This window comes from Colletotrichum navitas (assembly GCF_030913465.1).
Source record: "Colletotrichum navitas strain CBS 125086 chromosome Unknown LY79scaffold_2, whole genome shotgun sequence".
Classification (NCBI taxonomy): domain Eukaryota; kingdom Fungi; phylum Ascomycota; class Sordariomycetes; order Glomerellales; family Glomerellaceae; genus Colletotrichum; species Colletotrichum navitas.
Window position 1 is genome coordinate 222,291 of NW_026850548.1, and position 27,039 is coordinate 249,329.

At 50.6% G+C, this 27,039-nt stretch overlaps 16 protein-coding genes and 1 non-coding gene across 17 annotated transcripts; 10 read left to right on the top strand and 7 right to left on the bottom strand.

Moving 5' to 3' along the window:
- Positions 1-623: 623 nt before the first annotated feature.
- On the top strand, positions 624-715 carry LY79DRAFT_t14. The gene has a single exon. It is a non-coding gene; the product is annotated as a tRNA-Ser (tRNA).
- Positions 716-970: 255 nt separating this feature from the next.
- Positions 971-2,040, top strand: LY79DRAFT_534825 (acetyltransferase). The gene has a single exon (XM_060556466.1). The coding sequence runs from the start codon at positions 1,102-1,104 to the stop codon at positions 1,777-1,779; it is 678 nt and encodes a 225-aa protein (XP_060419934.1). The 5' UTR covers positions 971-1,101; the 3' UTR covers positions 1,780-2,040.
- A 75-nt stretch (positions 2,041-2,115) lies between these two features.
- LY79DRAFT_699261 (uncharacterized protein) lies at positions 2,116-3,289 on the top strand (the record flags this gene model as incomplete). The annotated part of the gene is made up of 4 exons (XM_060564887.1): positions 2,116-2,333; positions 2,388-2,638; positions 2,772-2,874; positions 2,927-3,289. The coding sequence occupies exons 1-4, from the start codon at positions 2,286-2,288 to the stop codon at positions 3,287-3,289; spliced, it is 765 nt and encodes a 254-aa protein (XP_060419935.1). The 5' UTR covers positions 2,116-2,285.
- A 1,043-nt stretch (positions 3,290-4,332) lies between these two features.
- LY79DRAFT_534828 (SCP-like extracellular protein) lies at positions 4,333-5,326 on the top strand. The gene has a single exon (XM_060556467.1). It carries the CDS (start codon positions 4,502-4,504, stop codon positions 5,210-5,212), a length of 711 nt encoding a protein of 236 aa, XP_060419936.1. The 5' UTR covers positions 4,333-4,501; the 3' UTR covers positions 5,213-5,326.
- On the top strand, positions 5,289-5,978 carry LY79DRAFT_138654 (uncharacterized protein). Its single transcript, XM_060550935.1, has one exon. The coding sequence runs from the start codon at positions 5,554-5,556 to the stop codon at positions 5,911-5,913; it is 360 nt and encodes a 119-aa protein (XP_060419937.1). The 5' UTR covers positions 5,289-5,553; the 3' UTR covers positions 5,914-5,978.
- A 65-nt stretch (positions 5,979-6,043) lies between these two features.
- Positions 6,044-6,721, bottom strand: LY79DRAFT_586121 (uncharacterized protein; the record flags this gene model as incomplete). Its single annotated transcript, XM_060560585.1, has 1 exon — positions 6,044-6,721. The coding sequence occupies one exon, from the start codon at positions 6,719-6,721 to the stop codon at positions 6,044-6,046; it is 678 nt and encodes a 225-aa protein (XP_060419938.1).
- Positions 6,722-7,383: 662 nt separating this feature from the next.
- On the bottom strand, positions 7,384-7,998 carry LY79DRAFT_504495 (uncharacterized protein; the record flags this gene model as incomplete). Its single annotated transcript, XM_060553515.1, has 1 exon — positions 7,384-7,998. The coding sequence occupies one exon, from the start codon at positions 7,996-7,998 to the stop codon at positions 7,384-7,386; it is 615 nt and encodes a 204-aa protein (XP_060419939.1).
- Positions 7,999-9,028: 1,030 nt separating this feature from the next.
- On the top strand, positions 9,029-10,380 carry LY79DRAFT_138675 (uncharacterized protein). Its single transcript, XM_060550936.1, has 2 exons — positions 9,029-9,101; positions 9,181-10,380. The coding sequence occupies exon 2, from the start codon at positions 9,258-9,260 to the stop codon at positions 10,041-10,043; it is 786 nt and encodes a 261-aa protein (XP_060419940.1). The 5' UTR covers positions 9,029-9,101; positions 9,181-9,257; the 3' UTR covers positions 10,044-10,380.
- LY79DRAFT_534835 (uncharacterized protein) lies at positions 10,336-11,435 on the bottom strand. Its single transcript, XM_060556468.1, has 2 exons — positions 10,804-11,435; positions 10,336-10,687 (listed from the first exon to the last, which is right to left on the bottom strand). The coding sequence occupies exons 1-2, from the start codon at positions 11,210-11,212 to the stop codon at positions 10,407-10,409; spliced, it is 690 nt and encodes a 229-aa protein (XP_060419941.1). The 5' UTR covers positions 11,213-11,435; the 3' UTR covers positions 10,336-10,406.
- Positions 11,436-13,618: 2,183 nt separating this feature from the next.
- On the bottom strand, positions 13,619-14,634 carry LY79DRAFT_586123 (NUDIX domain-containing protein; the record flags this gene model as incomplete). Its single annotated transcript, XM_060560586.1, has 2 exons — positions 13,619-14,507; positions 14,567-14,634. The coding sequence occupies 2 exons, from the start codon at positions 14,632-14,634 to the stop codon at positions 13,619-13,621; spliced, it is 957 nt and encodes a 318-aa protein (XP_060419942.1).
- An 871-nt stretch (positions 14,635-15,505) lies between these two features.
- Positions 15,506-17,218, bottom strand: LY79DRAFT_586124 (ammonium transporter; the record flags this gene model as incomplete). The annotated part of the gene is made up of 5 exons (XM_060560587.1): positions 15,506-15,993; positions 16,065-16,498; positions 16,559-16,685; positions 16,741-17,023; positions 17,120-17,218. 5 exons carry the CDS (start codon positions 17,216-17,218, stop codon positions 15,506-15,508), a joined length of 1,431 nt encoding a protein of 476 aa, XP_060419943.1.
- A 909-nt stretch (positions 17,219-18,127) lies between these two features.
- On the top strand, positions 18,128-18,417 carry LY79DRAFT_534846 (uncharacterized protein). The gene has a single exon (XM_060556469.1). It carries the CDS (start codon positions 18,162-18,164, stop codon positions 18,378-18,380), a length of 219 nt encoding a protein of 72 aa, XP_060419944.1. The 5' UTR covers positions 18,128-18,161; the 3' UTR covers positions 18,381-18,417.
- An 86-nt stretch (positions 18,418-18,503) lies between these two features.
- Positions 18,504-20,510, top strand: LY79DRAFT_534849 (uncharacterized protein). Its single transcript, XM_060556470.1, has 3 exons — positions 18,504-19,181; positions 19,236-19,698; positions 19,746-20,510. Exons 1-3 carry the CDS (start codon positions 18,668-18,670, stop codon positions 20,215-20,217), a joined length of 1,449 nt encoding a protein of 482 aa, XP_060419945.1. The 5' UTR covers positions 18,504-18,667; the 3' UTR covers positions 20,218-20,510.
- Positions 20,511-21,331: 821 nt separating this feature from the next.
- On the top strand, positions 21,332-23,846 carry LY79DRAFT_645999 (fungal-specific transcription factor domain-containing protein). Its single transcript, XM_060562452.1, has 2 exons — positions 21,332-21,724; positions 21,788-23,846. The coding sequence occupies exons 1-2, from the start codon at positions 21,629-21,631 to the stop codon at positions 23,699-23,701; spliced, it is 2,010 nt and encodes a 669-aa protein (XP_060419946.1). The 5' UTR covers positions 21,332-21,628; the 3' UTR covers positions 23,702-23,846.
- LY79DRAFT_534851 (RmlC-like cupin domain-containing protein) lies at positions 23,840-24,427 on the bottom strand. The gene has a single exon (XM_060556471.1). It carries the CDS (start codon positions 24,320-24,322, stop codon positions 23,966-23,968), a length of 357 nt encoding a protein of 118 aa, XP_060419947.1. The 5' UTR covers positions 24,323-24,427; the 3' UTR covers positions 23,840-23,965.
- Positions 24,428-24,965: 538 nt separating this feature from the next.
- Positions 24,966-26,186, top strand: LY79DRAFT_575082 (uncharacterized protein; the record flags this gene model as incomplete). The annotated part of the gene is made up of 1 exon (XM_060559670.1): positions 24,966-26,186. One exon carries the CDS (start codon positions 24,966-24,968, stop codon positions 26,184-26,186), a length of 1,221 nt encoding a protein of 406 aa, XP_060419948.1.
- Positions 26,187-26,391: 205 nt separating this feature from the next.
- LY79DRAFT_504640 (uncharacterized protein) lies at positions 26,392-26,736 on the bottom strand (the record flags this gene model as incomplete). Its single annotated transcript, XM_060553527.1, has 1 exon — positions 26,392-26,736. One exon carries the CDS (start codon positions 26,734-26,736, stop codon positions 26,392-26,394), a length of 345 nt encoding a protein of 114 aa, XP_060419949.1.
- Positions 26,737-27,039: the final 303 nt, after the last annotated feature.

The following is a 27,039-nucleotide window of genomic DNA, read 5'->3' on the forward strand; positions in this document are numbered from 1 at the left end:
TGTAGGGGCCGCGATAGCTTCAGTTAGACCTCGGCCTGTCAGATGGCATTTTAATTTTGCTTGGATCTCTGAGAAACAATCACGGTATGGTTGTTCTAAGCCTCCACAGTTGTAGCTAGTCTTTTAAGACCCGGCGAAGACTGCCTCTGTAGGGTCGCATACATGCAGTGCACGCATAGTGGTAGGATAGAGCGTGGATGATTGATTGCGAGCGGTCTACGGATACTGTTGATCAGATCGCCTTTTCACTCCGCGGCCGAGAACAACCGAAAAACACGCTTGCCAGGATGAAGCGACCTGCCGCTTAAGCTTGGATTTAGGCTTTAGGCTGAATGCAACCAAGCTCCACATGTGTTGTCCTAGAGGCAGACATTTGTCTGCGTTATTGCATGCAGGGTTACAACTGGCCCATTTGGCTGGATATAACTGTCTCTAGTATATTACATGGAAGGAGTAAAGATAATACAGCACCACTATAGGAATAACCAGAGACGGCAATGTGATATGTCATGTAACATCTCCAGTCCTCGAGACTCCCTATTCTCGCAGGCCAAACTCGCACCTTGGTACTACTAGGTATGGAATATAAAACTTTATACCGACGTTACCGTTCACCCAACCAGGGCAGAGTGCCAGAGTGGTTAATGGGTGTGACTCGAATTCGAATCGCAATCACATGGCTTCGGCCGCATGAGTTCAAATCTCATCTCTGTCGCAAATAGAAGTTTTTTACACTTTTTGATACATACTTATCGTTTGTTTACATTATCCTTTCAGTCATGTTTCTTTCCCACTTATGCAACATCATTACCGCTGTTGCGCGGCATCAGCTAAGTAATAATAGGCAACATTAATCACCGGCGCAACTCACTGCCAAAAGAAGAAGTTGTATGCGCCACTCCCGCATCGTAAACAGAAAATGGCGCGTTATGCGCGTCAGTAATGATTGAGCAGACCATATATATTCCAGCTTGATATTTCGATCCCTTTTGAAACCCAAGCTCAAATTTGAAGCGCAAAGTCCTTCGCAACGTTGTTTGTGGCGGCGCAAGTCTCTCTTCGACAAATCCCGCCGACGACTAGGATCGGATTGGCCCAATCATGCCTCTCAACCTGCGATTTGCTACGCCGGCCGACGGCCCGGCCCTAGTCGCCATCTACCTGTCAGCGTTCCACGACAGCCCGGTGGCGACAAATTGTTTCCCTTCAAGCTCTCAAGCATGCCGCCAGTTCCTCACCGCGTCCTTCATCGAGGAGATGGGCAACCCGCGGTTCCAGTGGCTCGTCATCACAGACTCAGACTTCAAGGACGACCCCGACCTCCCCATCGCATGCGCAAAATGGGTATACCCGGCCAAAAACGGTGGGCACAACGTCGAGCCAATGCCTCCGAAGGAAACATGGCCAAAGGAAGGCAACCCGGAGTTCGCCGACTACTTCTTCCGCACCCTCGGGAGGAAGCATGCCGAGATCATGGGCGAGGTCCGTCACTATTATCTGGAGCTCATCATTTGCCGGAGGGAGCACCAGGGCAAGGGTGCCGCAACTCCTCTGATGAAATGGGGCTGCTCGAGAGCGGATGAGGAAGGCAAGCTGGTGTTTCTGGAGGCCGTGGCCGCGGCCAAGCCCATCTATGAAAAATACGGATTCCACACCGTTGATCGCGAGGACATGACGGCACCGGACGGGGCAGTGGTACAGCAATTCTTCATGCTCAGGGAAGGCAAGGCTGCTGACGAGTTCAAAAGTACAATGGACAAGCTAGGCAAGTCGGACTAGGTGTAGGAGTTCGAGATCCATGCTGGGGATCTTGCCAGCACGGGGCGTGGTGCATCATGCAAGGCAATCAGCTAAAAGGTTGCCAAAACCTACAACGTCTTGTGGGAATCGTAGAGAAGACATATTATAAAGTGCCATCACCGGGTGAATGGGGATATTATGCATTCCGTAAGAGGCCCAGGCTCAACTCACTCGGGGATTCTTCGGAGATGTGCCAAGTCATGGGGTTTGAAGGGCAACGAATTTCACGTGCCACGGAAGTCTAGAATATCATAGCTCAGGCTTTGTCACTTTATTCTACTATTGTGCTGGCTATTACAAAGCCATTTTGGTCACATATCAGGTGGTAGCACCACTGAACGGACGCCCGCTCCCCCCGATCCCGTGGAATTGCCATAATATACAAAGCACGATATGACGGCGGTAGTCAAAGGCTAAGAGCGGTAGGTATATTGATCTGTTCAGGAACTATGCAGCTCTAGAAAATATGTGAATCATCTAGCAACATGTCATTCCAGGCCCGGAATCTCAGACTACTAACAATCCGTGCGACCGTGACCTATGGCCAACGACCCGTTTGAAGTCATTATCGTCGGCGGCGGCCCCAGTGGTTTAGCCGCCACTACGCCATACAACACGCTGGCATCGACTTTGTTGTGCTCGAGCGGAGGACAAACGTCGTCGAGGACCTTGGCTCGAGCTTGGTCCCCGCGGCCCCGAGTCTGCGCATCCTCCACCAGTTCGGCATTTTCGATCAACTTGTCAAGATTAGCGCTGAACTATTCGACAATAAGGCCTTCACCATCGATGAACGGGTGTTCAAGTCTACCAGGTTGTTGTTCGACGTCTTCCTCCAAGAGTAGGTGAGATCCCGTGATGCCTTCCAAAAGTAACTATCAGTGCCTATGGGCTTCCTTCCCACGACCCTCTGAATCCGGCCAGAGCTACGAGATGCAAAGCAACGATAGATCTGCCATGGACTGAGCTGGCAGAGAGCGCGGATGGGTCTTTCTCTATGAAAAGCTGCCCGAGCCAACGGCAGAGCGCATCACCTTCTCCATATGCAGTAAGCAGCTTGAAGAATACACCCGAGAGGTTTGCCCAATGGCATGTGGCAGAGATCTTAAGGCGAAGAACGTTTTCGAAGGACGTTTTCGAAGAACATTTCAATGTCGGCGGCGCAGGCCTGGAGGAGGGCATATGCGAGAGCTGGAGCCGGGATGGCCGCATCATCCTCGTAGGCGATAGCGCGCACAAGTTCACGCCAAACGTTGGGCACGGTTCCAACACCGGTATCCAGGACGTCGTCATGGTCTGCGACAAGCTGCAAAAGCTTCACGTCCCGCAGGAGTCCGGCAAGAAGGCGGCGGGCGCGGCGACGACTGACTTCTCGGCCCTGGAGCGCGCGTTCAAGGAGCACCGGAAGGAGATGCAGGAGGAGGTACAGGCATACCGCAAGTCCTCGGCCCGTATGACGAGGATGCATGAACGGGCTTCGTGGTGGAATTGATTCATGGCGCGGTACGCCATGCCGTTTGAGTTTGTCCAGAGCATCTTTCTCACTTACATCGCAACGCCGCTGATGCAAAAATGGGGCGTCTTGGGCTGGATCTCCGTGACGGAGCGGTTCGAGAGCTTCTATAAATGGCTGCATCTAATGCCGAAGACCATCGCTGACGGACGGGCTATGCAAAAAACCTCCTTGTGGTAGTTTCCTGTAAAACAAGCAGGGCGTTTCGAGCATTGCGTTAGTTTGCGTCCAGACTCGATAGACATACTCACTTCCTTTTCACTCAGCTGGTCAAAAACACAGTGTTACGATATGAGTTGGTGGCGCGAAGGCGTGCGGGTTCAGTTGGGGCCCGAAACTATCCTTTCCAAGAATAGGTCTTCAAAATGAGATCAAACTTTGGCTCCCGACCTCACCGAATGGTGAGCCAGGCTCGGAACCATTTTCGACCTATTGTTGACCTAACATCGGATGGTAGAGATGCAGTCTATTGTAGCAGTTGAGGCAACGGCCCCGCGTGCCTACTAAAATCACTTGCGGAGTAGAGTCCATTAAAGTTGACTGTTATTTGGTTAGGATCTACTATATACAGCTCTGATGATCGGCTCTTGAGTTGTGTCCAAACTACCGGGGGCTGACGCACCTTCGGTCTAGTTGGTTCACGCCAAGGTAGTACTTCACCATATCCGTTCCCTCCAGTGCATTGTTTTATGGTCATGTATAATGCTTATCGTCCGCATTCTGCTCCCGCCCAAGCTGACGACAGCATATCCATAGCAAATATGGAATCATACTGCACACGCAACACGCCGCCCATTTAGCACAGCATGGCTCGCACCTTGGTATGAAGCAGACTTTGTGATCTGCATAGGCCCATGCCCTGCGCCGCCGCCACCATGATTGCCCGAGAGCTCCGGATGAACAGCCCCAAGAAACTGGGGATGCTGCCAAGGCACTGAGGAGCACGGCCAATTGGCCCGGCAAGTAGGTGGACTGCTGTCAACGTCAGGCAGTGAGTCTTGGAACCCCCCCTAACAAGATCGGCATGCGTCATCTCACGGACTGACAGCCCAATTATCTGGCTAGGACTCGTGGTCAGGAGAGGTTTTCATCCTTTATTGACCAAGCCATTAGGGAATCGGTATCCTACTTAGTGTCTCGTGACCATGTCTCCATTGTTATCGTATCATCCCAACGACGTGGGACTCGTCAATGGACTGTTGCATTCGTTCATCTCAATATTTGGCCACAACGGGTAGAATTTGGCAAGTAAAGCTGATCACTGAAACCGACCTGGCAACGCCCTACGCCATGCATCTCACCAGCATTGCCGCACTCTCCCTTGCCACCTGGCTTGCGTCGGCCCAGACTGTGGTGACAATAACACGAGGGCCACCGAGCCCGACCGCGGAGCCGGAATGGACATCGGACAACGCCTTCACGTCGGCGGTCCTCAATAGCACAAACTCATACCGCTACCAGCACAACGCCTCCGACGTGACCTGGAACGGCACCCTCGCCGGCTTCGCGGCCGAATACCTCGACGACATGCCGGGCGACAGCTGCGACTTTGAGCACTCTGGCGGACCCTATGGCGAGAACCTGGCCAAGGGGTACCCCAACGCAACACGCAGCGTCGAGGCGTGGGGCGACGAGCGCGATGACTACGATTTCCATAGGGGAGAGTTTGACGAGAAAACGGGCCATTTTACGCAGCTCGTGTGGAAGAACACCACCGACGTCGGCTGCGGCCGCAAATTGTGCGACGACGGGCAGTGGTACCTTGTATGCGAATACTGGCCGAGGGGTAACATCATTGGCCGGTTCGCAGAACAGGTGCAAGAAGAGGCACTCGGGGCAAGGACTGTTCCCGGCATATCGCTCGGAGTTGTTTTGATAGTGTCATGCTGGATGTTGGCTTGAGGAAACAAGAAAATTAGCGTTCGGTCTTCGAGGGTGAAAACCAGCAGCCAGATTCTTGGGTATAAGCACCAATGCGTCCTGATCGATCCCTGTACTCCTCCTACAAGTGCTTGCATCCATTTCAGTTGGCCCTGGGCCATCGATCGATGTCATCCTTCATTTCGTGACAGTATGTGAATGATGCACTTTTACTCACCACACGAAACGAAGGAGGGCGGAATCAACCCCAACTACAGCAACCGCTAAATCCATCAGTGCACCGTTCCGTGTAACCTGCCGCTAATAATTCAAAATGCGATCATCCTAGGGTCTGGTGATTGGTAGCCTTGCACCGTTTTTGAATGATTGTCTTTCGCTTACATGCAGTCATCACGATTACCGATCAGCCGAAAACATGGTTCTCATCTCTAGCGATTGAAGCGCTTCGGAAGAAGAGCACAAAAGTGGCCATGGGTGCTTATCGAAGCAAGACCGTATCAGAGTATGGAGATGGCTTTGAGGAGATTTTGGCGCAATATAGGACTCCGCAAACAGAAGACACAGAACTGGATAACGCCGAGGCCATGTCCATAGGGTCAAGTACCTTGTATTCTGAGTCGGGAATTTTTCACATTCCAGAGGACAAGGAAGAGATCAAGCAATTACTGGGAGAAATGGACGAGGAAACTATGGAACCCGATAGGGTTGACATTCATGTTTGAAGAGTGCGCAAGGTTGGTACGATTGGGAGCGACAACAAGACCAACGCCACGCGAATCGAGAAACAGTAACTTTCGATCCTCATTTTGATACTTGTGGTTGTGTTACGGTGTAGCTTCCTCATACCAACACTCAATATTTGGCTATTTGATACTGCGATAGATTCCTTTCAATATCCTTGAGCGGCTGCACGATATTCCTATAAAACCTTTGATTAAAATTCTCTTCGGGCCACTTGCTTGTGTCTTCGTATCTAGCCGAGAGTTTAACGCACGAGATGATGACATCGGAGAAGGCGTTGTTTATATTGGAGCGGACACCCGACACAGCCGACTTGATGAATATCCTGCGGTCTTTTGGTTCCAAGGGCGGGCTTCTCACTCGTTGTGGCTTAGGAAGCCCCAGCTGTAGAAGAATCTCACCGAGCTTGAGCAACTGCAGAGACCTTTGCTGAGAAGCATTGTCGTCGTCTTCAGCCGCAATCGATGGCATTTTTGCTCTCGTGAGGACCCTCTCCAGGAATGGCGCAAGGTCGTTCTCGGGGGATATGTAAACGACAACACTGTGTTCCGGACTCGGATCCCGGTCCCGCAGATCGAATCTCAAGACCGCCTCGGCGATAAGTCTGGACAATCGGATCATCGATAGCTTCTTGCTGCACAGTTTGTCGTACTGGCGTTTGAGATGGCCTTTGCCAAGAATATCCGAAAGGCTGACAGGATCGCCGAATTTGGTGTCGTGAAGCGGTCTCTTGTCTCTGGGGAGGTAAAAGACATCATGACTATATCCCCTGGCGTCAGTCATTTTCATGACGACAGTATCGAGGTCATGCTGCACGAGTAGCTCGGGACAGACTGAAAATTGACTGGGTAACTCGGAACTCCCAGAGGCAGCTGGTTCGGAAATCCTTCGAATGCTTTGATCCGGTCGCGTTTTAGATACTTTCGAAGGGGGCTCTGCGGGAGTCGACGTTGTTCGCCGCTTTTTGGGGTTGTGTTTGGATTCTTTGTTCAATTGGTGCTGCTCCGTGCCGCATTCTGAGTTAGTTTGTTCATCAACTATTGCTAGCTCTTGGTGTCCCGAGTCGCCCATTTCAGATGAAACGACTCTGTACCAAATCAACTGCATCTTCTTTTTTATGGTGGACTTGAACGCCATATGACACCGCCACATTATCCGTGTTGTGTCTGATGGGTCTGGCGATGCGCGGGTGTCTGCCTCTTCTGGCTCAAGGCTGAGATAAGCGGTGTGCAGAGTGTGGCACTGTTCTGGGCACGCTCTGCATAGACACTGGTAGAGCATGGCTGAAATGCGACCCTCGGTCGACAGCTTGTCAAGTTCCTTCAGCTCCAGGTCGTTATGGCGAGCATTTGCTGTTCTCGACGATAGGTCGGGTGGGGAAAGTTCTTGGATTAGCTGGAAGGCGACGTTGTCAAAACGTTCAAAACCAGTTTCAAGTGCTTTGAATCCATCTACAAGATCTTTCCGGCTAACTTCAGGAGACAATTGGCGGTCCTGCTACAATCCGGTGAGTTGAGAGACGTCAATGGGCACAGAGACCGCATTCTTGACAAACGTACCTCGTACCTTTGGCCGAATCTCGCGATATCGCGAGCAAGATAACTCAATTGAATCCAGAGGCTGTTGAGAGCATCATCAATCTGGGTGCAGACTTCGATGCTCGCGTCTTGCGATGATGCGGCTTCCAGCGGCGGGCTGACCAGAACTCCGACCAAAGATTTTACGGTCTTCAAGCATGAGGCCTTTTGGACTTTGATGTCGAACCGACGACGTGTCTCTTTGGACCTCCGGAAACGCTTTGAGTCGAGTTGACTAAGAACAGTATCATAGGCCCCCTCGACCCGAACAGAAAACATCTCATAGCGCTGACCATGTTTCTCGAGAGACGGCGACTCAAGCGGCGGCAGAGGTAAGCACGCGTTTTGAGTAGGGCTTTGTGGTTCTGTCGTAAGGCATGGGGACAACAAAGCAGAGCCTGATGGCGACGTGGATGTAATGAGATCAGCGGCGCCGAAAGTGGGCCGCTGAATAGGCGAGCCTGATGATAATCGCTGGTCGTTCTTCATGTCCTGACCGCTGGAGTTTTCCGCGTGTTGATGTGTTGGTTGATACCAATTGCAAGTGCCACCGTTTACGATGATATGGTGAACAGACTTGTTGTCTATCTCGCTCTGGACACCAGTTGGGGCGGTTGTGATGTTCCGGCTCTGGGCGGTTGTCATAACGCTACCAGTGCTAATCTCGTTCTCATGGGCATGGACGGCTTGAGAGCCCTGACCTAACTGCGTAGCCGGAACTAAGGGCATTTTGGGAAAGTGAGTAAAAGAGATCAAACCAAACTATGGCGTCCGTCGAGCAGGCAAGAGAAAAGCTCGGGGACAATAGATGTAGGTATACAGGTGATGTATATAATAATGATTTGAGGAAGGCTTTTGCGGATCTGGGACCCCCAGGAAGCTCGGCTACAAACTTGGGGAAACGCCGCCCAGAGGTATTACTGCCTTCCATTCTTCCTTGATCCGGCCTTACACCATTCGTGTTCGGGAAAAGATACGTGGGACTTAATAACCAATCAATTACCCTCTCACGATAGTCTCGTTGAGCTCGCGAGGGTGGAAGGCGACCGAAGTACACAGTATTGTGTTGCACTAGGCCACAGCCATCGGATCACACCCTTTCTTTCCATCTGCACGAGCCTGTGGCTTGCTTATCAATGGCTCAAGGGCAGACTCTCTTGTTGGTAACTCCTCCAAGTGTGGGTTCAGCTTACCCCTCCAAGTCCACAGCCTGCTTCCAGCGTTCGACACCTGCATGCATATTATGCTGCCTGCGTGTCATACTCGGCAGGTGACTCGCGAAATGCGAACCATTTATCCGGGGGAAGAGTCGTATCTCCGAACCATCCAGCCAAGTTCTCAGTATACATGTGGTTGTCACTCGAGGCATCTCAATTCACACGTCGCTGCATCATGCCAGTTCAGTCGCAATGCAGCTATCCCTTTTACAGTTGCGGGGTTTGTTCCTCGTATTGGGAGCCTCCCCTTCAGTTCTTCCTCGATCATTTGCTCGTGGAATTTCCACTTTTCAACCAAGAATACCGTCCTTGAAAACGCCTATCGTTCGGCCTTATAACCCGCAGTGACGAAAAGTGCCCAAAATCAACAAAATGGTAGGTCCCAAAGTCCTAACCTCAATGTCAATGTAGCTGTAAAGACTTTGAAGCTTATCTATGGCTGATGTGTAGGAAGCATTCGGGGCCGTAGCGGCATGCATAGACATCCTCACTCGTTCTGTGCTCCTCCTTGAACAAGCTAGAAACGCCTGGATGCGTCAGAAGAATGGAGTATCGTATCTCAATGGCGTTATTGGTGACGTCAAGGCCACCCTCGCCGTTCTTGAGCTTCTGGCGGCTGAGCCAGAACTGCGTCAGGACCATGTCAACCAGGCAGCCCATCAGGTGGCGAAAAAAGGCCAGGATCTTTGCAATCTGATAGAAGACTTGAGGGACAAGTCTCAGAATGGTGGTGGGTTCCAAAGGTTCATGGATCAGCTCCAAAAAGGACCTGGAGAGCAACGGAGGCTTGAAATGTTACGCGCAGAGCTGAGTGACTCCAAGACCACGTTGATCCTGGCTTTGCAAATGGCACAGGTTGGTTTGATCAGATCGATGGGCAAGGGCGATATCATTGTTAATGTTGAGCTTGTCACCAAGGTCGACCAGCGCGTTCAGACGTGCCCAGGCCTGGAGGAGGGGCTGCGCCTTGCGCAGTTGCTTCACCAACGTGCATGGAAGGATAAAAAGGGAGAGTTGCATCTTACCGACCACGATCTTGCAGATTTGCAGAACCCACCACCTTACTACAAGCTCGCTCCCCTGGCCCCAGGCCAGACTCGAAGCGTGGTGCAGCGGAACCAAGTCGAAGGCGCTACTTTCTTTGGGGGCGATTTAGGCAGAGACGGCGGGGATGAGACATCAATCCACCATCGTGACGAGCTCATCATTGAGAACAACGTGGTCAAGAAAGGTGGCTTGTTTTTTGGGGGTGGGACATCAGCAAAAAACTTGGCTTATCTTACCAAACACATGAAACTGCCAGGCATGGATGGTTGACGAAGAACCTACCTTGTTTGGCTGCTGCCAGCCAGCTGTTTTCGTTCTATGTCACGTTGTCCCGCGAATCTCATTGTTCTGGTTCGGAAGGGAAATTGCAGCCTCGCAAGAATACATGTTCTCACACGTTCTGTACTGAACGACTTCACATATTCTGGGTGTTAAAGAGAGCTTTTTGAATTAACCGAGGTTTTGTCTAAAGTCCTTGGATTTCATACGCAGTGTCAGACCCGCAGTCTTGAATCTCAAAAGTTATTTGCCATCTCCGTCGAATTGGTTATCGCTTCTCATTCGTTGCATTTCACACATAGAACTGATCACTTATTAGCTGGCGACAACTTGTCTGTAATTCTCATCACTCACTTAACCCTTCTTTCCAGCAAGTGTCTGTGCTATCGGAAAGCTCAGTCTTTGTAGCTTTCCTATTTCGATCTTCACACTCTCATGTAGGCTCGTTGGCTTGTCGTCAGGAACTGTGTAATCTGTTGCAACAGAGCCCTCATACCCAGTACTGGCTATTGTCTCGGCTATATCGTCATCATGATAAATGCTTTGAATGTGACGCTTTCCCTCCCGAATAGTTGCATCCAGAGTCGCTTTGCTGGCTTCCAGATCATGAGTTGACTCCCCACAACTGCTGATAACTGCTTACAGTTAGTATAACATCTCAAGGTCTTGAATAGAGTGTCATATTTTGGAGAAGCTCATGCGATCAGCTTAGGCAAGTGGTCTGAGGTTCTGACTTATACTGGCGACATACCTGTATTTTTGGTCAACGCCTCGCCAATACTTACAAGGCATTGAACAACAGCACCGCCGAACACGTTGGGCTCGATTTGATTAAGAAGGTCCAAATCCTCGTCGCTGAACTGAAATTTCCACAGACACAAGCGATCACGCTCTTCACTCAGAAGAAACCTTGTTATATCCGATGCGTTGTCTTCCGAATAACGTGACTCATAATTCATGTTCAGGTCTTGAGAGTTTGGTTCTTTCTCTTCGCCATTATAGTTCTGAAGACTTTCGGGAGCTGGAACTTGGGGTGAAAAGGTTAACAACCAAGATTCTTGTCGAAGAAGCTGCGACCAAAAGTCCATCACTGAAGCAAAGAGACAAGAAGAGAGGGCTCCTGAGACTGGGCAAAAATCTTTTGTTGCTTTATCTTCCATGTTGAAGTTGATGAGAAGGGATTAGAGCCTAAGGCGAACCACGAGGCAATCTGGCCGAGAAAACCGTTGAAGAAGAATAAGGTTGCAAGTCTCAATGTTTGGGTCTTGAGGTTCGGGCAGACGTGAAATGAGTCTATCTTCCGGTGAGGACCAAGGATTCGTGTGGTATGCTATCATGTCGTCAGCTTTGGGACCCAAGCCTGCTTGAAGCGGCACGTTCAGGTGACCAACTGATTCAATGTCACGCCATCACTGGATCCGTTTCAAAAGTTCCATGCGCAAACCAGTAGTCTCATGCATTTCTCAGCTTGACACATCATAAATAGTCTTCTCTTAGTTGTCTTGACGCCTAGCTCCTGCCGGCAAGTCGACAAGCCCATGAGACGACAGCTTGACACTCCATCTTCCTCTGACCGACATGCAGTCTCCGCATTAGTACAATCTTTGTAATCTCTATGCATGATAAAAATGCCTTCTAAGGTCTAGCGTGAGGAGGTTCGACGCCGGTCAGGTCTTCGGCAAAGCCACTGCGGCATATTATGTTGAGCTTTCTGAAGTGAATGGGTGGAGCCAAGTGATTTCCACCAATGATCCTGAGAATCATAACGAATACTCAGAAGTGTGTTACATTAGATACTCTCTGTTTTTCTGCTCAGTCAGAGATTGAACTCTTGTGGCGTCTGCGGGTGTCCCGAAAGGCTATCTCTTGAAGATGTAGAAATATGCGTAATGTAGCCAGCTCACACTGTGGCATGTCTGGCAATACTTACATACATGGTTGATTCATGGTACATAAATCAGTCAATCAGGTTCTTTTCACTCAGGTGCTCTGTTATTCCTGCTATAACGCTGTCTTTGCGTCCATGAATCTGGGCTAGACACGATCTGAACCTTGCTCCCTATTAGTCTCAAGTGCAAGCAGTTATCGATAAAGCTAATTAGTAACACTAGAATGTGATTCTAGTACTACGCTCGATAAAGGGTCAGCTTCTCACGGAACCTGTTCCGAGCTTGATATAATCCGCCACTGACTGTGAGTCCATATTTACAACCTAGAGTGTCGATATCAACTTTGTTGGTCCTAGCAAACGTCAGGTCGATTGTGGCTGAACCCTACGGCCTTAACCTCTGTAAGTATGTTATCAATGCGACGAGTCAACCGACAGGGAACCCTGTATAGCGATGCGCGCGAGACAACTACGGTGTCTCTATGCGATCAAGGCAATCAAAGGCAGCACATCACGGCCGGCATCCATTTTGCCCGGGATCATAACCCCAGCTTGATCATTAGCAACACATATCACGACTTCACTGGCCTTAGCACCGGTCGTGGTGCCTGTTTCATATCAATTTCGACCAGTGGTGGGCTGGTCGCGGCGGTAACACCGGCAGCATACTGTCACAATTGGGACAGGCATACGTACACGGACACGCACTATTGGGGGCGGCAAATTTTCAAAATCTTCATATTGTAATCGCCACAGGTGAATGCCTTAACGTGGGAATTGTCGGTAGTCTCGTTGTGGGAGGCGGCCACAGTCCGTCGACCACCCTCCACGACAGGACCGCAAACAACGTCCCTAGTTTGAGGTCATCATCGCCCACGGCATATAAGTTATAGTAAACGGCCAAGGATATCAATGACTTGTTCTTCGAATTAAGGGCGGCGGGCGCATACTCGTTGACAGGCGGCTAGTTGTTTAGCCATGCTGGCATACATGTTCAAAACTCAATGACCAGGTCATTTGTACTTTCAAGACAGTTATCAGTCACTGCAAGGATTCGCGGAATAGCGGCGTAATGGTGGAACACTTGTACGTGACTTCCCCGAAACTGCTCACCAAGCACGTGTAGCCAGAGGACTAATCACGATTGAACACAGGTGGAACGCTGGTTACGGGTGGCCCGAGTCAAACATCGCCACGCATGCCGCCTTCAGAGTTGCGACTGATTTCGCCATCAACATTATGCCGGTTCCCGCTGGTGCTAGCCCGGAGAAGAGGGCAGACTGCTGAACGTCTTGAGAAACATCCAAGACGAGAGACGCCATGGGGCAGGCTGAGCCAGAGGGAAACATCTATGTCAATGAGATAAGCCAACAATGGGGCACTTTCAAAAGGTGATTTATGACTAACATCGACTGATAGGTCGACGCTGCTCAGGGTTTACATGAAGCGCAACCCCAATGGTGTCCCCTACGCCGTCATGACTCCTGGGGCGGAGGACTGGGACGAATTCAAGTATGGCACAAGATTCAGTGAAAGGCTCTTGAATATGGACTGAAGTCATCTATAGACGCACATTGGTGGATGTAATAAAATAACCCCCATGATCCAACGGGAGAATTCCTATCTGAAGGACCTCAGTGTGACTCATTCTTGGCTATGGTAACTATCATTCGTATCATTACCTAATCTCCTTGCTTGTGGGTATAGGCAGGTGTCGCCGCAATCTCGTGACGATCTCCAGGTACTCATCGTTGTTTTCCGAAGTGATGATATCATGGCGGATAAAGAAGTCAAGCATGACAAGAACACAATTGGGCTTGAATTGCCCCTCCAACATGGCGCTTTTGACCTGGGGAATGCTCATGAGCATGAAGCTGGAGACCTCATCGTCACCAGGTACGGGCTCGATCGACTCTGGAAGCTCAAGGTCGTAGACGTAGAGGACAGTCGGGAAGAATGTGCCCTTCTGCTGGTTCATACTGACATACGTGACCGCCCCGACCGCGCGGGCATTTTTCTTGACAAAGTCCACGGGAAGCGACGCCTCCTCAGTGGCCTCGGCGACAATGCAGTCAAAGGGAGAGTCTTCGGCCTTGACTCCGCCTGCAACAGTTGTGTCAAGCAGGCCCGGAAACGTGAACAGATGCGCGCTCCGCCTCGGAACCCAAATCTTCATCTCGTCGCCGGTTCTCACAAATGCCGTCATGTGTGCACCCCGCGACGAAATTCCGAACAGCGGGGCGGGGAACCTCTCAATCGACACAAAGTGGTTTGCGCCTATGATCCGAAAGTGCTCGCTGTGCATCTTATTCAGCGTGGGGAAAGACTCGGATGCTATGGCGGCGTCTACGACGCGCTGAAACGCAGCGGTGCAAGCCTTGCCGGGATCCTCGCTACCCTTGCCAGTGGTGTCGAGGAGGTAAACCTTGCGTCCATCGTGATCAACGCGGAAGTCCGAGGTCCAGGGGAGGCGCTCGACGGTGCTTGGGACCATGAAGCCATGTGGCCTGGCGTCCCTGGGGAGCATAAGCTTGTAAAGCGTGTCGAAGTCGAAGTCCAAGGGGACACTAGGATTGAGTTAGTGATGAGGTGACTCTCATGAGGGGTTGAGTTCCGAGGCGCATACTTGTCGACCTTGTTGACGAGTGGCAAGTAACTCTTTTGCTCAAGCGGTTCCTTGGCCTCAGTTTCCATGGTGTGGCTCTTTTTGTCCCGTGAGGGTCACGAATGGCGATCAAATCGAGGTGTTTAAAGGGTGATGTGAGGGACGAGGAGCCATGAGTCGCACAAGTAATTTGACAACTGTGACCCGCTTCAGCTTAGGCTGAATCCGGACACAGGAACCACTTCATAGGGCGGGAACACCCTGGCCACCTTGTCGATTCTTAGGGGCTCCCCAAGCAACATTATATTCACTCTGCCCTAAACGCCTCTGCGTAGATACTTTCATCACTAATAACAGTCATTATCCTTGCGGGAAATCCGCTCTCGTTGGTTTCGGAGTTTTTTTTCTGACCCTTAATTTGAATGCAACCGTTATGTTCTCAAGTTACGGAGCTGCATGCAATTCGCGGTTCTTGGAGCTGTGGCGGCAGATACATATAATCAGACAAAGAGGGATAGGAAAATGTCCTCAACGTCTATACAAAATATCTATCTCAGATATCACACGAAGTTTACCCTTCTAGAACCCGTTCAGCAATATTCAACACTCAGGTCTACCACGTTGGCCACAAAGCAAAGCCAGTAACCGATACTAGCACATTCACAAGTGCCTAGGGTCCCCTTCCCACATCACTGTATTGTATCTTTGCAATTGGGTTATAGTGCACTGCTGGCTCCGCGGTTGTCGTGTTACAACCTAATCAACTGACGAACAAAGTCGAAGTGGTGTTTCGGTGTATTTTTTAGGCTGTGCCCTCCAGAGACGAGGCAGTTCTCCTTCTAGACATGTCCATTATCCCAGAAGAGCGTACGATGCGGATGCATAGAAGCAGGCAATTATTGAATGCCTATCATATGCGTGTATGTAAGCCTCTAAAAAAACATGACAACGACGGAAGGTCTAGGCACTCTTGGAATAACTGGCAGGTCTCGGTGTCTCGACAACCTGGCCATTATGGATAACCATATTGCCGCCATCATAATCCGAGATGACGTCGTCGATATACGCAAAATCAAGACCTCTGATCTCGTCCTCTTCGCTAACACGAAGACGCATGCCGGGGATCTTGTTGATGGCGAACAGCAAAATGCATGAGACGAAAAAGGACCAGGCGGCACAAGTTGTCGCACCAGCCAGCTGCAGACCCAGTTGTCTGAAATTGCCGTTCCACCAACCACCTTCGTACGTGTCCCCGCTGACTCCGTCAAGAGCAGGAACCATCTTGTGGGCGAAGATGCCGGTCAGCACGTCACCGACAAACCCGCCAACGCCGTGGATCGCGAAGATATCAAGGCCATCGTCCACGCGAAGGAGATGCTGGTATCGGATTGTGTAAAAAGCGCAGATTGCTGTCAGCATGCCAATCAGTGGTGATACATATACGAGTACTGTTGGAGACTACGTGTTAGACCGACGTTTCGTGAAAAAGGTGAAGACCGAAGCGAGTGACATTACGCACCGTAGCCAGCTGCGGGCGTGATTCCAACCAGGCCCGAGATGATACCGGAGCAAAAGCCAACCAGGCTGAACTTCTTGATGTAGAAGTAGTCCAATACAGCCCAGGCCACACCGCCGCCACAGGCAGCGAAGTTGGTGTTCACGACGACGTAAATGGACCTCAGGCTAAGGTTTGCGGTACTGCCGCCGTTGAAAGCAAACCACCCAAACCAAATGAGAACGGTACCGAGGGTCATGAGCAGCGGGTCGTGTGCTTTGAAATGGGGCATATGCCTCTTGCTCGTCGAGCCGCTGTCGTCGATGCGGGGGCCCAGCATCATGGACCATGCAAGGGCTCCGAAGCCGCTAGCAATATGTACCGGACCGGAGCCGGCGAAGTCGTAAAGGCCAAGCTGATAGAGCCAGCCGCTGGGGTTCCATTCCCAATATGCCAGACTATACAGCGTCAGGATACTCCGCCGTGGAGGCAAGGGGCTCGATGATATTTCCACTTACACGTAGTAAACGAATGTTGTCCAGCAAAGGATAAACAGCATGCTGGGACCAAGGCGACCACGCTCAAGCATGGCGCCAGCCAAGATCATGGCCGTCGCCGTAACGAATGTAAACCCAAAAGCAGCATCTGGTTCCATGTCTGATGAGTGAAAAGGCCTCGCAGCTTTGGAATGTGATCTTACATAAGATATCCGGAATATCTTTGTTTGCAAAGGATGGAGATGCCAAGATATTGTGAAAGGCCGCCTGTGACACGTCGCCAAGAATAGGATTCGTGGTTCGTGATTGATATAACGAGGCGCCGTAAAGCCAATACTGCAGTCCACAAACACAAGCGCAAAAAAGAGACTGCAATATCATCGTCATTGCGGCCTTTCTACGATGCATCCCGGCATAGAGAAAGCCAATGGCCGGCGTGATCTGCCAGCATAGAACGGTGGATACCAGCATCCAGCAGAGGTCGCCCTAAACAGTTTGGATACATTTGTTAGACGCGTATATTTCACCGGTAGTCGATATAGCAGCGATGAATCATTCGCGCTACTGCCGATGATCGCTCACCTTATCATAAGGCGCATTGAGATCATGTGTGATGGGGTTGCCGCCTGTTGGGTCGACGGCATAGTCCGGGAACTCCGTCACCGGGATAATTTCTGCCATGATGTGCAGAAGTCGAGCTCAGCGGGTTGTGTTATGCAGATCGTCAAATACTTTGCCAACTTGCTCTCTTTTGGTGCTGAAGGACCATAACCACGAAACCGAGCAAAAGTACTCCAAAAGGAACGACGGGAACCACGTGCTTAAATTTGTTATTCTCAAATTGCTACCATTAGCCTGTGTTTGTATCTCCTTGGTAGGTATCACTTGGGTCCGACAGCTTCAAATTAGAGGCAGATAAGACAGAGCACACGCCAGCACTGTAGCAAAGTCCAAGCATGTTTATCATTGTCTTAGCCTCCATCGCCGCAAGATATCGAGATAAGGATAAGGTCGATCATTGGTTAGGAAAGCTCACAAAGCTTTTGGTGAGACAAGAGGTGAGTATGCTTCTACACAGATGAAGATGCATTGAACTAGGTCCCCGGGCAATGAACCATGGTCTCTGCTTAGGGGGGGCCATTGCAAGGGAGGAGGATCGGCGGGTTTACCTGTCAGCAATCAACCGGGTTACCGTATCCTCTCAGTAGATTCGTACACCGCACTGACTACGGGCTGCTGGATAGGGGCTAGCAGGCTGGCAGAAACAGGGATCTAGAAGTGGCAAATGCAAGGGTTAGTCAACGTCAGCAGCAAGTTTGGTGGCAAGGGTTAGGGTTAGATGGCTAGGTGGGTGGCTAGGCTGGCTGACCGCCTTTCGAAATTGGCCTAGTGGGTGGTCTGTGCGGTGTACGAATCTGCTGAGAGGATACGGTAACCTATTGGAACAGGACTCATGATCCTAACCAATAGCAGCGAGGCTCAGGGGTAAAGGATATTAATTGGATTCAACAAATCGGAGTGTATACATGAAAAAGGGAGGTAGCAAGGCGTCATAATCCATCCGATCCTCACCCCCAATACTTGCCAGCTCGGCATTGAGACAGCCAGATGTTTCTTGACGGCTATGTCATGCAAGGGAACCCTGACTGTGTGCCTACGCAGTACTATCACTAGAGTCTGCACGGCCGCTGCATGGGGCGCTGGGCGGAGAGGGTGGTCATCAAGCGGGGTTATCCCGCACCCAATGTCCATGTTCCTTATCGCGGCATCGTTAGTTGGCAGAAGCGGCGGCCGGGTAGAATTGACAAAACGGGTTAGACTCAGCCACGCCGCAGTTGTTTGAGTTCATGCCGTATGATTTATCCGCTTCCGGGCATGGTGTGGAGGAAGAGGCCCGTATGACGACGCTCTTGGTCTGTACAATGTAACGTGCGGCACGTTGGGCAACAGCGCGTGGTGATAGCTGGCTAAATCTGCCTGATACATCTTTACCGCGAACCTGCTATCACAGTGAAGCTAACAGATACTCATGTTTCCATGAGCCGTTGATACTTGATTCATATCCTGTAGCTTTCATCTGAAGAAAGATACGGTCCTTGTTGATTCGCCACGTGTGCAAGACCTCTTTTCATGATGCTTTTTACTCTAGAGACTAGCAATTCCCATACCACCACGGCAGCCCTTGGCATCGCTGCCTTTGTTGGCTGTTTGGTTTATCTCATCAGCGCCCTCATTGACAGCCGCAAGGTCTTTTCGAGATTCAACCGCGCCCCTTCATTTAGTCACGGAACTGAGAAAACTCTGGGGAAGACGGGGCAGGATCTGAGTTATGTGAATTCATTTCCGCCGTCCCAGAGAGCCAAACTCGTTGAGATTGGGTCACAACATGCGAACGTGGAGGAGGTTGACTTGGCCACCGCGACGAAACCTCTCCTCAAGTTGGATGCAGACTACCGCACTGCCAGCCCTGATGAATTCAACTTTAGTGGTTTCAGCATCGCCGATATTCAGTCTCTCGGTGATTTCCCTGACTACGCAACGCTCTCCGGTGTTCCCCTGCCATCGCCGTTGACAGGTTTCAACATTGATAAGGCGGTCCCGCGGCCGTATCGACCGTTCAGATGGGCTTATCATCAGACCATGTGTAAGTCAGCTTCATTTGGTCGAAAAAGACTTGGGCTCACGTGCCGACCATAAGCGTTAACAAAGATGGACACGGACTTTTGGATCGAGCTTGAAAACAGCTATAAGAGCCGAATCGCCCAGCGTCAAGAATTATATGCTAAGCACGGCAAAGATGTTTTGGCAACTTTGCCGGGCTCGGAGCTCGCCTGCAAAGAGCTCATGGAGATGGCCATTCAGTTCGTTTGCGCGAGGTATCCAAACCAGTTCAAGCGCGATGACAACATCCTGTTCAACAACATCTTGGGAACTACGACTGACCTCTCAAGAACCGAGCCGCTTGTTGTGTTGCTGAACAATATCCCCGAGGATTTTGCCGTCATGATCAGGGATCATGAAACCGGCCGCTATGTGCTGCGAGCTGGCGTTGTGTGCTCAGCTGTCGGGTGGAAGGTTAGTGAGAAACTGGGCATGGGACTCCCTGGCATCCACGGGGGCGTTCCTGATTACAAGGAGAAGATGCAATTTAGCATGGACCGGTAAGAAGCACCCTACGCTATACCAACCATTACTCACCTCAGGTTAGGTTCTTCACCAAGATGCCGACAAACAAGCCCATCCAAAGGGGGTCATGGGGCCTCGAAGTGGGCCAGCCTCTATTTCTGCCATCAGAAGACCCTAAATTTGCTCATCGTGAATCTCAAAAACCCGACTTGAAGCCTGAGGATATCTATCTACGAGTCGATTGGCAGACGTTGCGTCGTCTTCCACTGTCCGGCGCCGTCGTCTTCAACTTCAAAGCTCTGTTCACCCCGCTCAATGAGTTCAAGAACGAGCCATACATACCTTCAATAGTGCTCAAGGTCCTTAACGAGGGTAAAGAAAGTATTCTCAAGTATAAAGGCGTATGGCATGTGGAGCACGTTGCGAAGCCAACCTTGATGGAATTCGAGAGGTACCAAATCGAAAGCGGTCTTATCGAGAGAAATTGGGAAACTCAAACTCTACCGGAATCACCGTTTTTCAGAGGACGGGAGACGAAGTGGACTGTAGAATAAAGTCTGCAACATGAGCCGGTCATTTATGAACATGGTGCGCATTCTGTGGTTCAAGTACTGGGTTATATACTACTAGATTATCATAATTCCCCCAGCCATGTCGCTGGTCTGCTTTACGTATGTTTTGTGGAGAAACAGAACACACCAAGTTCATCATGCCGAGCGATATTGCGGTATAACGATTCAGGTAGAAACCATTAACTAATATCCGTGGAACTTGGGGAAATCGTTACTCGGGAACGGAACTTCATTACTACGTATACTTGTTAGCACCTGTTTAAAATGAAATAAAGCTCTACAGTGTTAGATAGTTTCCTGGTTCTCCTGGCTCGATGATAGCAGGTAGATTTACGGTCTCCTCCTGGTTGGTAGACGATCTCTAACTACATCAAGAACTAGGCAGTAGCAGCAGCCTTTGTACGCAGACAGAAATAATAATCCTACTGGAAACTAACCCTAAACTAATCCTTACCCTAACGTTAGCTGATTCTGCGGACTTCTTGTAAGGTTCCGGTGACCACGGTATAAATGCATTGGCCTAGACGGAAAGATTGCTGCTGGCTTATCTTGTGCAAGCGGCACCCAGCACCGGGAGAGATAGAAGACAACAAAAGGCTCCGTGATTGGATCAGATGCCCGCATAATGCGGGGATTCCCCCGGTGGTTGCTGTGTTCTTGGTCTGTTACTCCTTGGATCTTGGTTTTCTTATCGCCGTGACCCCAACAAAACTGAGGAGACCGGAGTGTATGCCTCAATGTCAAAGACACTGGGCTAATCGCGGTCTATCGCTTGTGTATTTGTGCCCCGCGAATGACTCGAGTCATACTACACGATCGCGCCTGAAAGTTGATGCAGGCTAATGTTGCTCAACCTCAACGCTGTTAGAGATCATGATCTTCCCACAACCAGGACTTCCCGAATATGGGTTTTTATTCCCGCTCACCTATGCTATGCCGCTGCAGAACTGAGGTTACAGCGAAGGCAGGCCGTTGACGAACTCTGTGCGATATCGGCCTGCAACGTCAGCCCGGATCATCAGCGACCTACTTTTAGCAGGCTCGTGTCTATTGCTTTCCACGGCCAATCAACCAAGGTACAGGCTTATCGCCGACCATCCAATGTACCCTGGGCTACATAATCTCCGTACATAATTCGTCATAAGATGCCCTCCCCCGCGTTCCTGGCCCCGTACATGGGCCGCGCTATGAAGCGGGACTTCTTCCGATCACGATGAGGGCCGGCGACTGGTGACTTTGGAAAAAACATCTGACCGTCTGCTTTTAGCTTCCTGGTCTATCAACTCTGCGTGCCTGGCGAGCCTGAGTTATTGACACGATATCCCCGCCATTTGGAACGGGGTAATTGCTCAGTGCCGCGTATTCATCTACCTTATCGAGCTTGCTTAGTTCAATGGTGCCCTCGAAGAATTCCAAACCTGTCATCAAAACCAGAACCGGTCTCAGCTCCAGGTCGAGATCAGGGTGCGTTACTTGCAAAGCCAAACACGTACGTCGTTCTCGAGCATCCAACCAAGTAATTTCTGGGGACTAATGACTTTTGACGGTACAGCTTAAATGTGACGAGAAGCGACCAGCATGCCAACAGTGTACGCGGAAAGGAATCAAGTGCGGAGGATTCGCGCAGGGTCTAAGATGGTCGTTTAAACACCAGCCCGCTCTTCAAACTTCGACGTTCGAGGATTTCAACACAACGCAGACAGCTAAGAAGCGGCCGACGAACGATGAATCAAATGGTCGAGCTTGCGCCGAAAGGGCAAGACCCGGGCCGTACGACACCGTTTCCCCAAGAAGCCACCATTCAGTCTCATCTTCATCTTCCACGACTTCCAGTCGAAACGATACAGGGGAACAGAGGGAGGAACACAGTCCGCAAGCAGTCGGCTTAAACGACGGCGGGTTCGGAGAGAGCACAAGCGCGCCATTGGAAGAGCCCATCTCACCTCGACGTACGGCAGTTAGTGAGTTGGCGCAAACGCCGAATTCTCCATTGGCCAACAATCAAGACCCTCTAGCGCCCTACTCTTTGACTCCTGGCCTTGCCGACACTTCTTCTGCGTTCGTCATTAATTGGTTTGACCAGGTCTGCCCGGCATGGTCTGGGTTTGATTCTAATACAAACCTCAACCGTAAAATAGCCATTGACCTGTGGCGGACGTCGGCAACGGTTTGCAGCTCTCTCGAGGCCATGTCTGCCGCTTTCCTTGCATCGCGTCTCCCGGGCATGCGGCAGTCGGCATTACGACTCATGCAGAGGGCGACGGACTTCATCCAAGCCGAGCTTCAGGTCGTCAAGGCCCAGCCTGAATATCGAACCGTCCCGACTGGCCTCATATTCTCTCTATTTTGTCTGGGCACAACCCTTTGCTGGGTAGACTCGCGTCTTTACGGACTGCCCTTCCTCAGAGAAGCGAGATCCCTCATTCGACGTCTTAATGCACAGTCAGCTATGTTTTCGAGCTCAAACCAGGATATGCTGTTGTTCTTCAACAAGAGCTCAGCTTACTGCGAGATGCTTCTTTCAGTAGTTCGCGACGACGAACCTCTCGACCAAGACAACGAAGACTTTGCGGCCCAGCTTCAAGTCGTAGAAGAACGCTCACCCCATCCATGGACGGGGGTATCTACCCTGACAACGCGACTTTTCTCCGAATCCATTCGGCTTTGTCGACGTGCTCGCCATCGTCTTCGACGGGCCATCGATCCTCAAAAATACTTTTCAAGTGCGTTGCAAGATTTGATAGTGGCCCAACGTCTTGAAGAGCAACTCCTGGAACTGGATATCCCCTCGGAGAACCCAGAAGTCGACACCGGCGACAGTTCCACCCCCATTTCCCACCTTGCCGGGATTGCCGAAGCATACAGACTCTCTTCGCTATTACACCTTTATCAAACTTTTCCCGACCTAGTCTCGTTACGACTCCCTGCGGAATCGCCCATGACAGAGAGTGGCTCCGTGCCGTGGGACAAATGGATTATTCCTTTGGCCCTTCGACTGGTCAAGGTGCTTGAACACATCCCAGCTACTTCGGGGACTCGTGTTGTGCAGCCACTGCTGTACATTTCAGCAAGTACAGGACTAAGACATGACACCCCGGCTGTCCCCGATATCCTGCACGGTTTTCTTTCTCTTCAGCAAGATCTTGCGGGGGGCACAGCGTCAATTTTCGTCAATCCGCCGCCGTTATTGGACTCCCAGAACCTGTCATTATACATCAGTCAGATGGCGGATGCACCAGCGCACGAGGCTTCGGTGACGAATATGACCCTTGACGTTGGCAGTGCTAGGCATTTTGTGATGAGCCGCTTGAGCATTTTGGAGAGTAGTCTCCCGCCAACGCCCGTTGTGGTGGCGAAGGAGCTTGTTCAGAGTATCTGGCGGGCATACGACAACGATATTGGATCACCTACAGTTCATTGGATCGATGTCATGGAAGATAATGATTTACGCTCAATGTTTGGATAACGGTGAACCTGGCTTTTAATGAGTTCATGTTCGGTACTCGCACGCCTGTTATCTGAATAGTTTGTTCAAAGAAAATTGTGGAAAATTACAACGTTCAGGAAATACATTTCAGAGATAGTATAGTAGAACAGAACTCTGCGAGCCGTATACCTGTTGAGTGCTTCTCGGATTCTCTATGTATGACTGCTTCTACATATTGCACCCTTTGTGCCGCCGCACCTGCCTGCATTGAAAACCTGATGGTGTCAAGCCGCATGATGAACCCTAGAAATCGCTCTTCTTCCGCTGACCAACGTAAAAGGCTAGGCCGTAGTCGCTTGTTGTGAAGGTAACCGTCGAGCCTTTCGGAATGTGAAAAATGTCGCCAGGCTTGGCCTCGACCTTCTGGCCGGTCTCATCGGATATCGTAAAGTCGCCCTCGAGAATGATCTTCATCTCGTCGTACTTGTATGTGTATGTGAGGGGCTCGCCCTTCTTGAGTCGGAACAGTCCGGAGGAGATGGGCTTTTCAGGGTTCGTCTCGTCACTAGAGAAGACATCGCCAAGGTAGGCATTGTCACCACCGAGGAGGGGAATTTGAAACGTCGACTGAGCTTTGGCGTAGTGTTGGAAGGCAGCCATTGTGATTGCTGGACCCTCAAAGGAATAGAATAGATATGGAAGGTAATGATAGGATGTTGTTTCGATGTATTGGAGGATATGTGCATGCAGGCTGCAGGGTTTAAGAGATAATTATATATGGCTTGGAGGGAAGAGCTGTCTAAAGATGGAGCTGTCTAAAGATGCCTCTTTGGGAAATTCTACAGAATACCTTTCGGTGATAAAAATCAACTTCGGAAACAAGGTTGGTTTCACTTCCGCAAGTCTGCGCACAGGTTGAACACCAACCTTTTGATTCGACAGACAGTTCGATAGGGTAGAATTACCCCATCCGGACAAGTGCTCCGATCCATATCTCGGGAATGTCTGTCTGGTGGGGGGGAATCCGTTCTCATAGGCGGCTGACTTTGCGGGGAACGGGTCTGGAGATCGGATACAGATGTATTAACGCAGGCCAATCGGCTAAAGGATCTATCAAGCGCGCGGGCATTCTTCCAACACATAAGTTGCGTAAGAGATCTGTCTGGACTGACAATGTCATTAATAAGTTGCCTTCGCCCTCACAGCAAGCCTGATTTTGATGTGGCTGCAAGGCGCTTTGACATCTTTTGTTTATTGCAAACTTTATGTCTGACAAGATAGACTGATCCTACACTTAATAATCATGGTACTCCTGGCTTCACAGTCCCTCAGCCTAGAGGAGTGGAAGTTGCTTATCGTGCTCCTCGCTCTGTTTTCCGCACTCATCCTTTGGCGATCACATTGCGCATTGCGACGGAACAAAGGTGCCAATTTCAAAAACAATAACAACCCGGCCAGGAAAGGCCATGAGAAGTCCAGACAAGAGTCCGAATCATGGCGAATGCCAATTCCCAGTCCTTACCCTAACTGGTCCATCGATAACACGAAGCCGCTCCCTTATCGCGCATTCCGCTACGGTCCCAAGTACAATACAACGATGGGACTTCGCTCGATCCAGCCAGATGAATGGATTGAGCTCGATAACCAGTTCCCCAAATTCTACAGCGACAAGACAAATCGGATCCAGGAAAGAGGCGATAAATGTTTCGCAACCTCCCCCGAGGCCTACCCGGCAGCCATTGAGCTTTTGGAAGAGCTGGCTCAGTACCTGCCTGCCCGATATCCTACGCTGTTCAAGCGCACCGCCGTTGGACTTGACAACATATGGTCTGGAGAGTCTTTCAACGTTACTGAAAGACCGCTCAAAGAAGACCCCATGGCTATTGCTGCTAAGCTGGTCCAAGACGATCTTGCCATTATGATGGAGCGACCTGATGGCAAATACTACTTTCTCGCCGGGGCCATCCTCCTCGCAGGCTTCTGGCGACTGCGCGACAAGTTCGGTATGTCTCTCGAGGAGATCCACACATCAGGCGATGTCCCCCACTACAAGGAGAAGCTGCACAACGGTATGGCCAGCTTCTTCAAGCGCCTACGTTGCGACCAAATCTACTCCCGCAACAATTACTTCATTCAACTCGACGACTCGCTGCCATGGAGCTGGAGCATTGGTGGAGAGGACAGTCCTGTGGTCAGCTGGAGTACGGCCGAGAAAGACAAAGCCATAGAGCATCACTACTTCCGCTCAGAAAGGCAATCCCTACGTCGCCTTCCCAAGAGCAAAGCGATAGTATTCACGATTCGCACCTATTTCCATCCTATCACAGAGATGGCTTCAGAGGACTACGTCCCTGGCAGACTTGCAAGCGCTGTTCGCAGTTGGGACGAGAAAGTAGCGAATTACAAGGGTCGAGAGAGGTTTGGGGAGGTTCTGCTGGAGTACCTTGATAATGAGCATCAAAAGCAGTTGGATCGAGGGCTGGACTTAAAAAAGGAGGAAGAGGTGCGAAAGTATCCTTGGTAGGCGATTTATAAGGTCAGGTCTATGGGGTGACATTATAAATACAATGACTGTACTGCAAAGCAATGGCATCACACGCATTTGAATGATGAGAGGGTGGAAGCTGATGACCTGCACCAACTCTGATACGCGGACAAAGATAACGTTGATATGAGTGAAGTCCTCTTACCGAATCTCTTTGTAATTAGAGGTGAATCTTGCCTCCGGTTTAATAACATCCAATGTTGAAGTGATCGAAGTTGACCTGCAGCGACGAACCGATTCTATTACATGCCAGTGTGCCCACCAAAGTTTGATTGCAATCTCCCCCGGAGAAAAAGTTGACGCTGCAGTTACAGCCACCTCCTCGCGCCTTGTTAACCACCAGGCCACAGGCACCGTTTATTGCCGTGAAACAATCGCTGACACCCCTTCGGGATAAGTTTCCGTAGGCGAGGTTCTGCCCGGTACAGCTCCCGGGCCGGCCGGACCCAACGTAAGCAGACGCAGCACAGAAGGCCGCGCAAGACACATCTGCGAACACTGTAGCGACCATAAAGGCAACTTGTTTCATTTTTCATGTAGTGCTCAGTGTCTAGCTGGGTAAAACTGCAATCAGGCCGAAGTCCAGATAATGGATCTGCTCGATCGAGACGGTTTGACATAGGATCTAAACTTACGGGCAGCAAATCAACGCCGGATTGGGCACTTGTGAGAATTATTGATAGGATTTAGTGAAAAAGAAAAGAAAAGAGGGAGATATCTCTGGCTGTGAGATACGTCCTTATAACGCTGGCTGCGTTGTAACATTGTCCCACGCCTGAATGCAAAGGGCGCAATGCCTGAAGCCTAAGCTACCGCGACCCCTCATACAGAT

Excerpts from the sequence above, each read along its gene's own strand:
- LY79DRAFT_534835 (XM_060556468.1), bottom strand. The coding sequence starts at position 11,212 with ATGGAAGATAAAGCAACAAAAGATTTTTGCCCAGTCTCAGGAGCCCTC. Across the intron at positions 10,688-10,803 it reads GGCGTTGACCAAAAATACAG|TTATCAGCAGTTGTGGGGAG; the intron begins GTATGTCGCCAG and ends AACTGTAAGCAG.
- LY79DRAFT_534846 (XM_060556469.1), top strand. The coding sequence starts at position 18,162 with ATGTCATGCAAGGGAACCCTGACTGTGTGCCTACGCAGTACTATCACT.
- LY79DRAFT_534851 (XM_060556471.1), bottom strand. The coding sequence starts at position 24,322 with ATGGCTGCCTTCCAACACTACGCCAAAGCTCAGTCGACGTTTCAAATT.
- LY79DRAFT_534849 (XM_060556470.1), top strand. The coding sequence starts at position 18,668 with ATGATGCTTTTTACTCTAGAGACTAGCAATTCCCATACCACCACGGCA. Across the intron at positions 19,182-19,235 it reads GGCTTATCATCAGACCATGT|CGTTAACAAAGATGGACACG; the intron begins GTAAGTCAGCTT and ends GCCGACCATAAG. Across the intron at positions 19,699-19,745 it reads ATGCAATTTAGCATGGACCG|GTTCTTCACCAAGATGCCGA; the intron begins GTAAGAAGCACC and ends ACCTCAGGTTAG.
- LY79DRAFT_138675 (XM_060550936.1), top strand. The coding sequence starts at position 9,258 with ATGCGTCAGAAGAATGGAGTATCGTATCTCAATGGCGTTATTGGTGAC.
- LY79DRAFT_645999 (XM_060562452.1), top strand. The coding sequence starts at position 21,629 with ATGGTGCCCTCGAAGAATTCCAAACCTGTCATCAAAACCAGAACCGGT. Across the intron at positions 21,725-21,787 it reads TTACTTGCAAAGCCAAACAC|CTTAAATGTGACGAGAAGCG; the intron begins GTACGTCGTTCT and ends TTGACGGTACAG.
- LY79DRAFT_138654 (XM_060550935.1), top strand. The coding sequence starts at position 5,554 with ATGATTGTCTTTCGCTTACATGCAGTCATCACGATTACCGATCAGCCG.
- LY79DRAFT_534828 (XM_060556467.1), top strand. The coding sequence starts at position 4,502 with ATGGACTGTTGCATTCGTTCATCTCAATATTTGGCCACAACGGGTAGA.
- LY79DRAFT_534825 (XM_060556466.1), top strand. The coding sequence starts at position 1,102 with ATGCCTCTCAACCTGCGATTTGCTACGCCGGCCGACGGCCCGGCCCTA.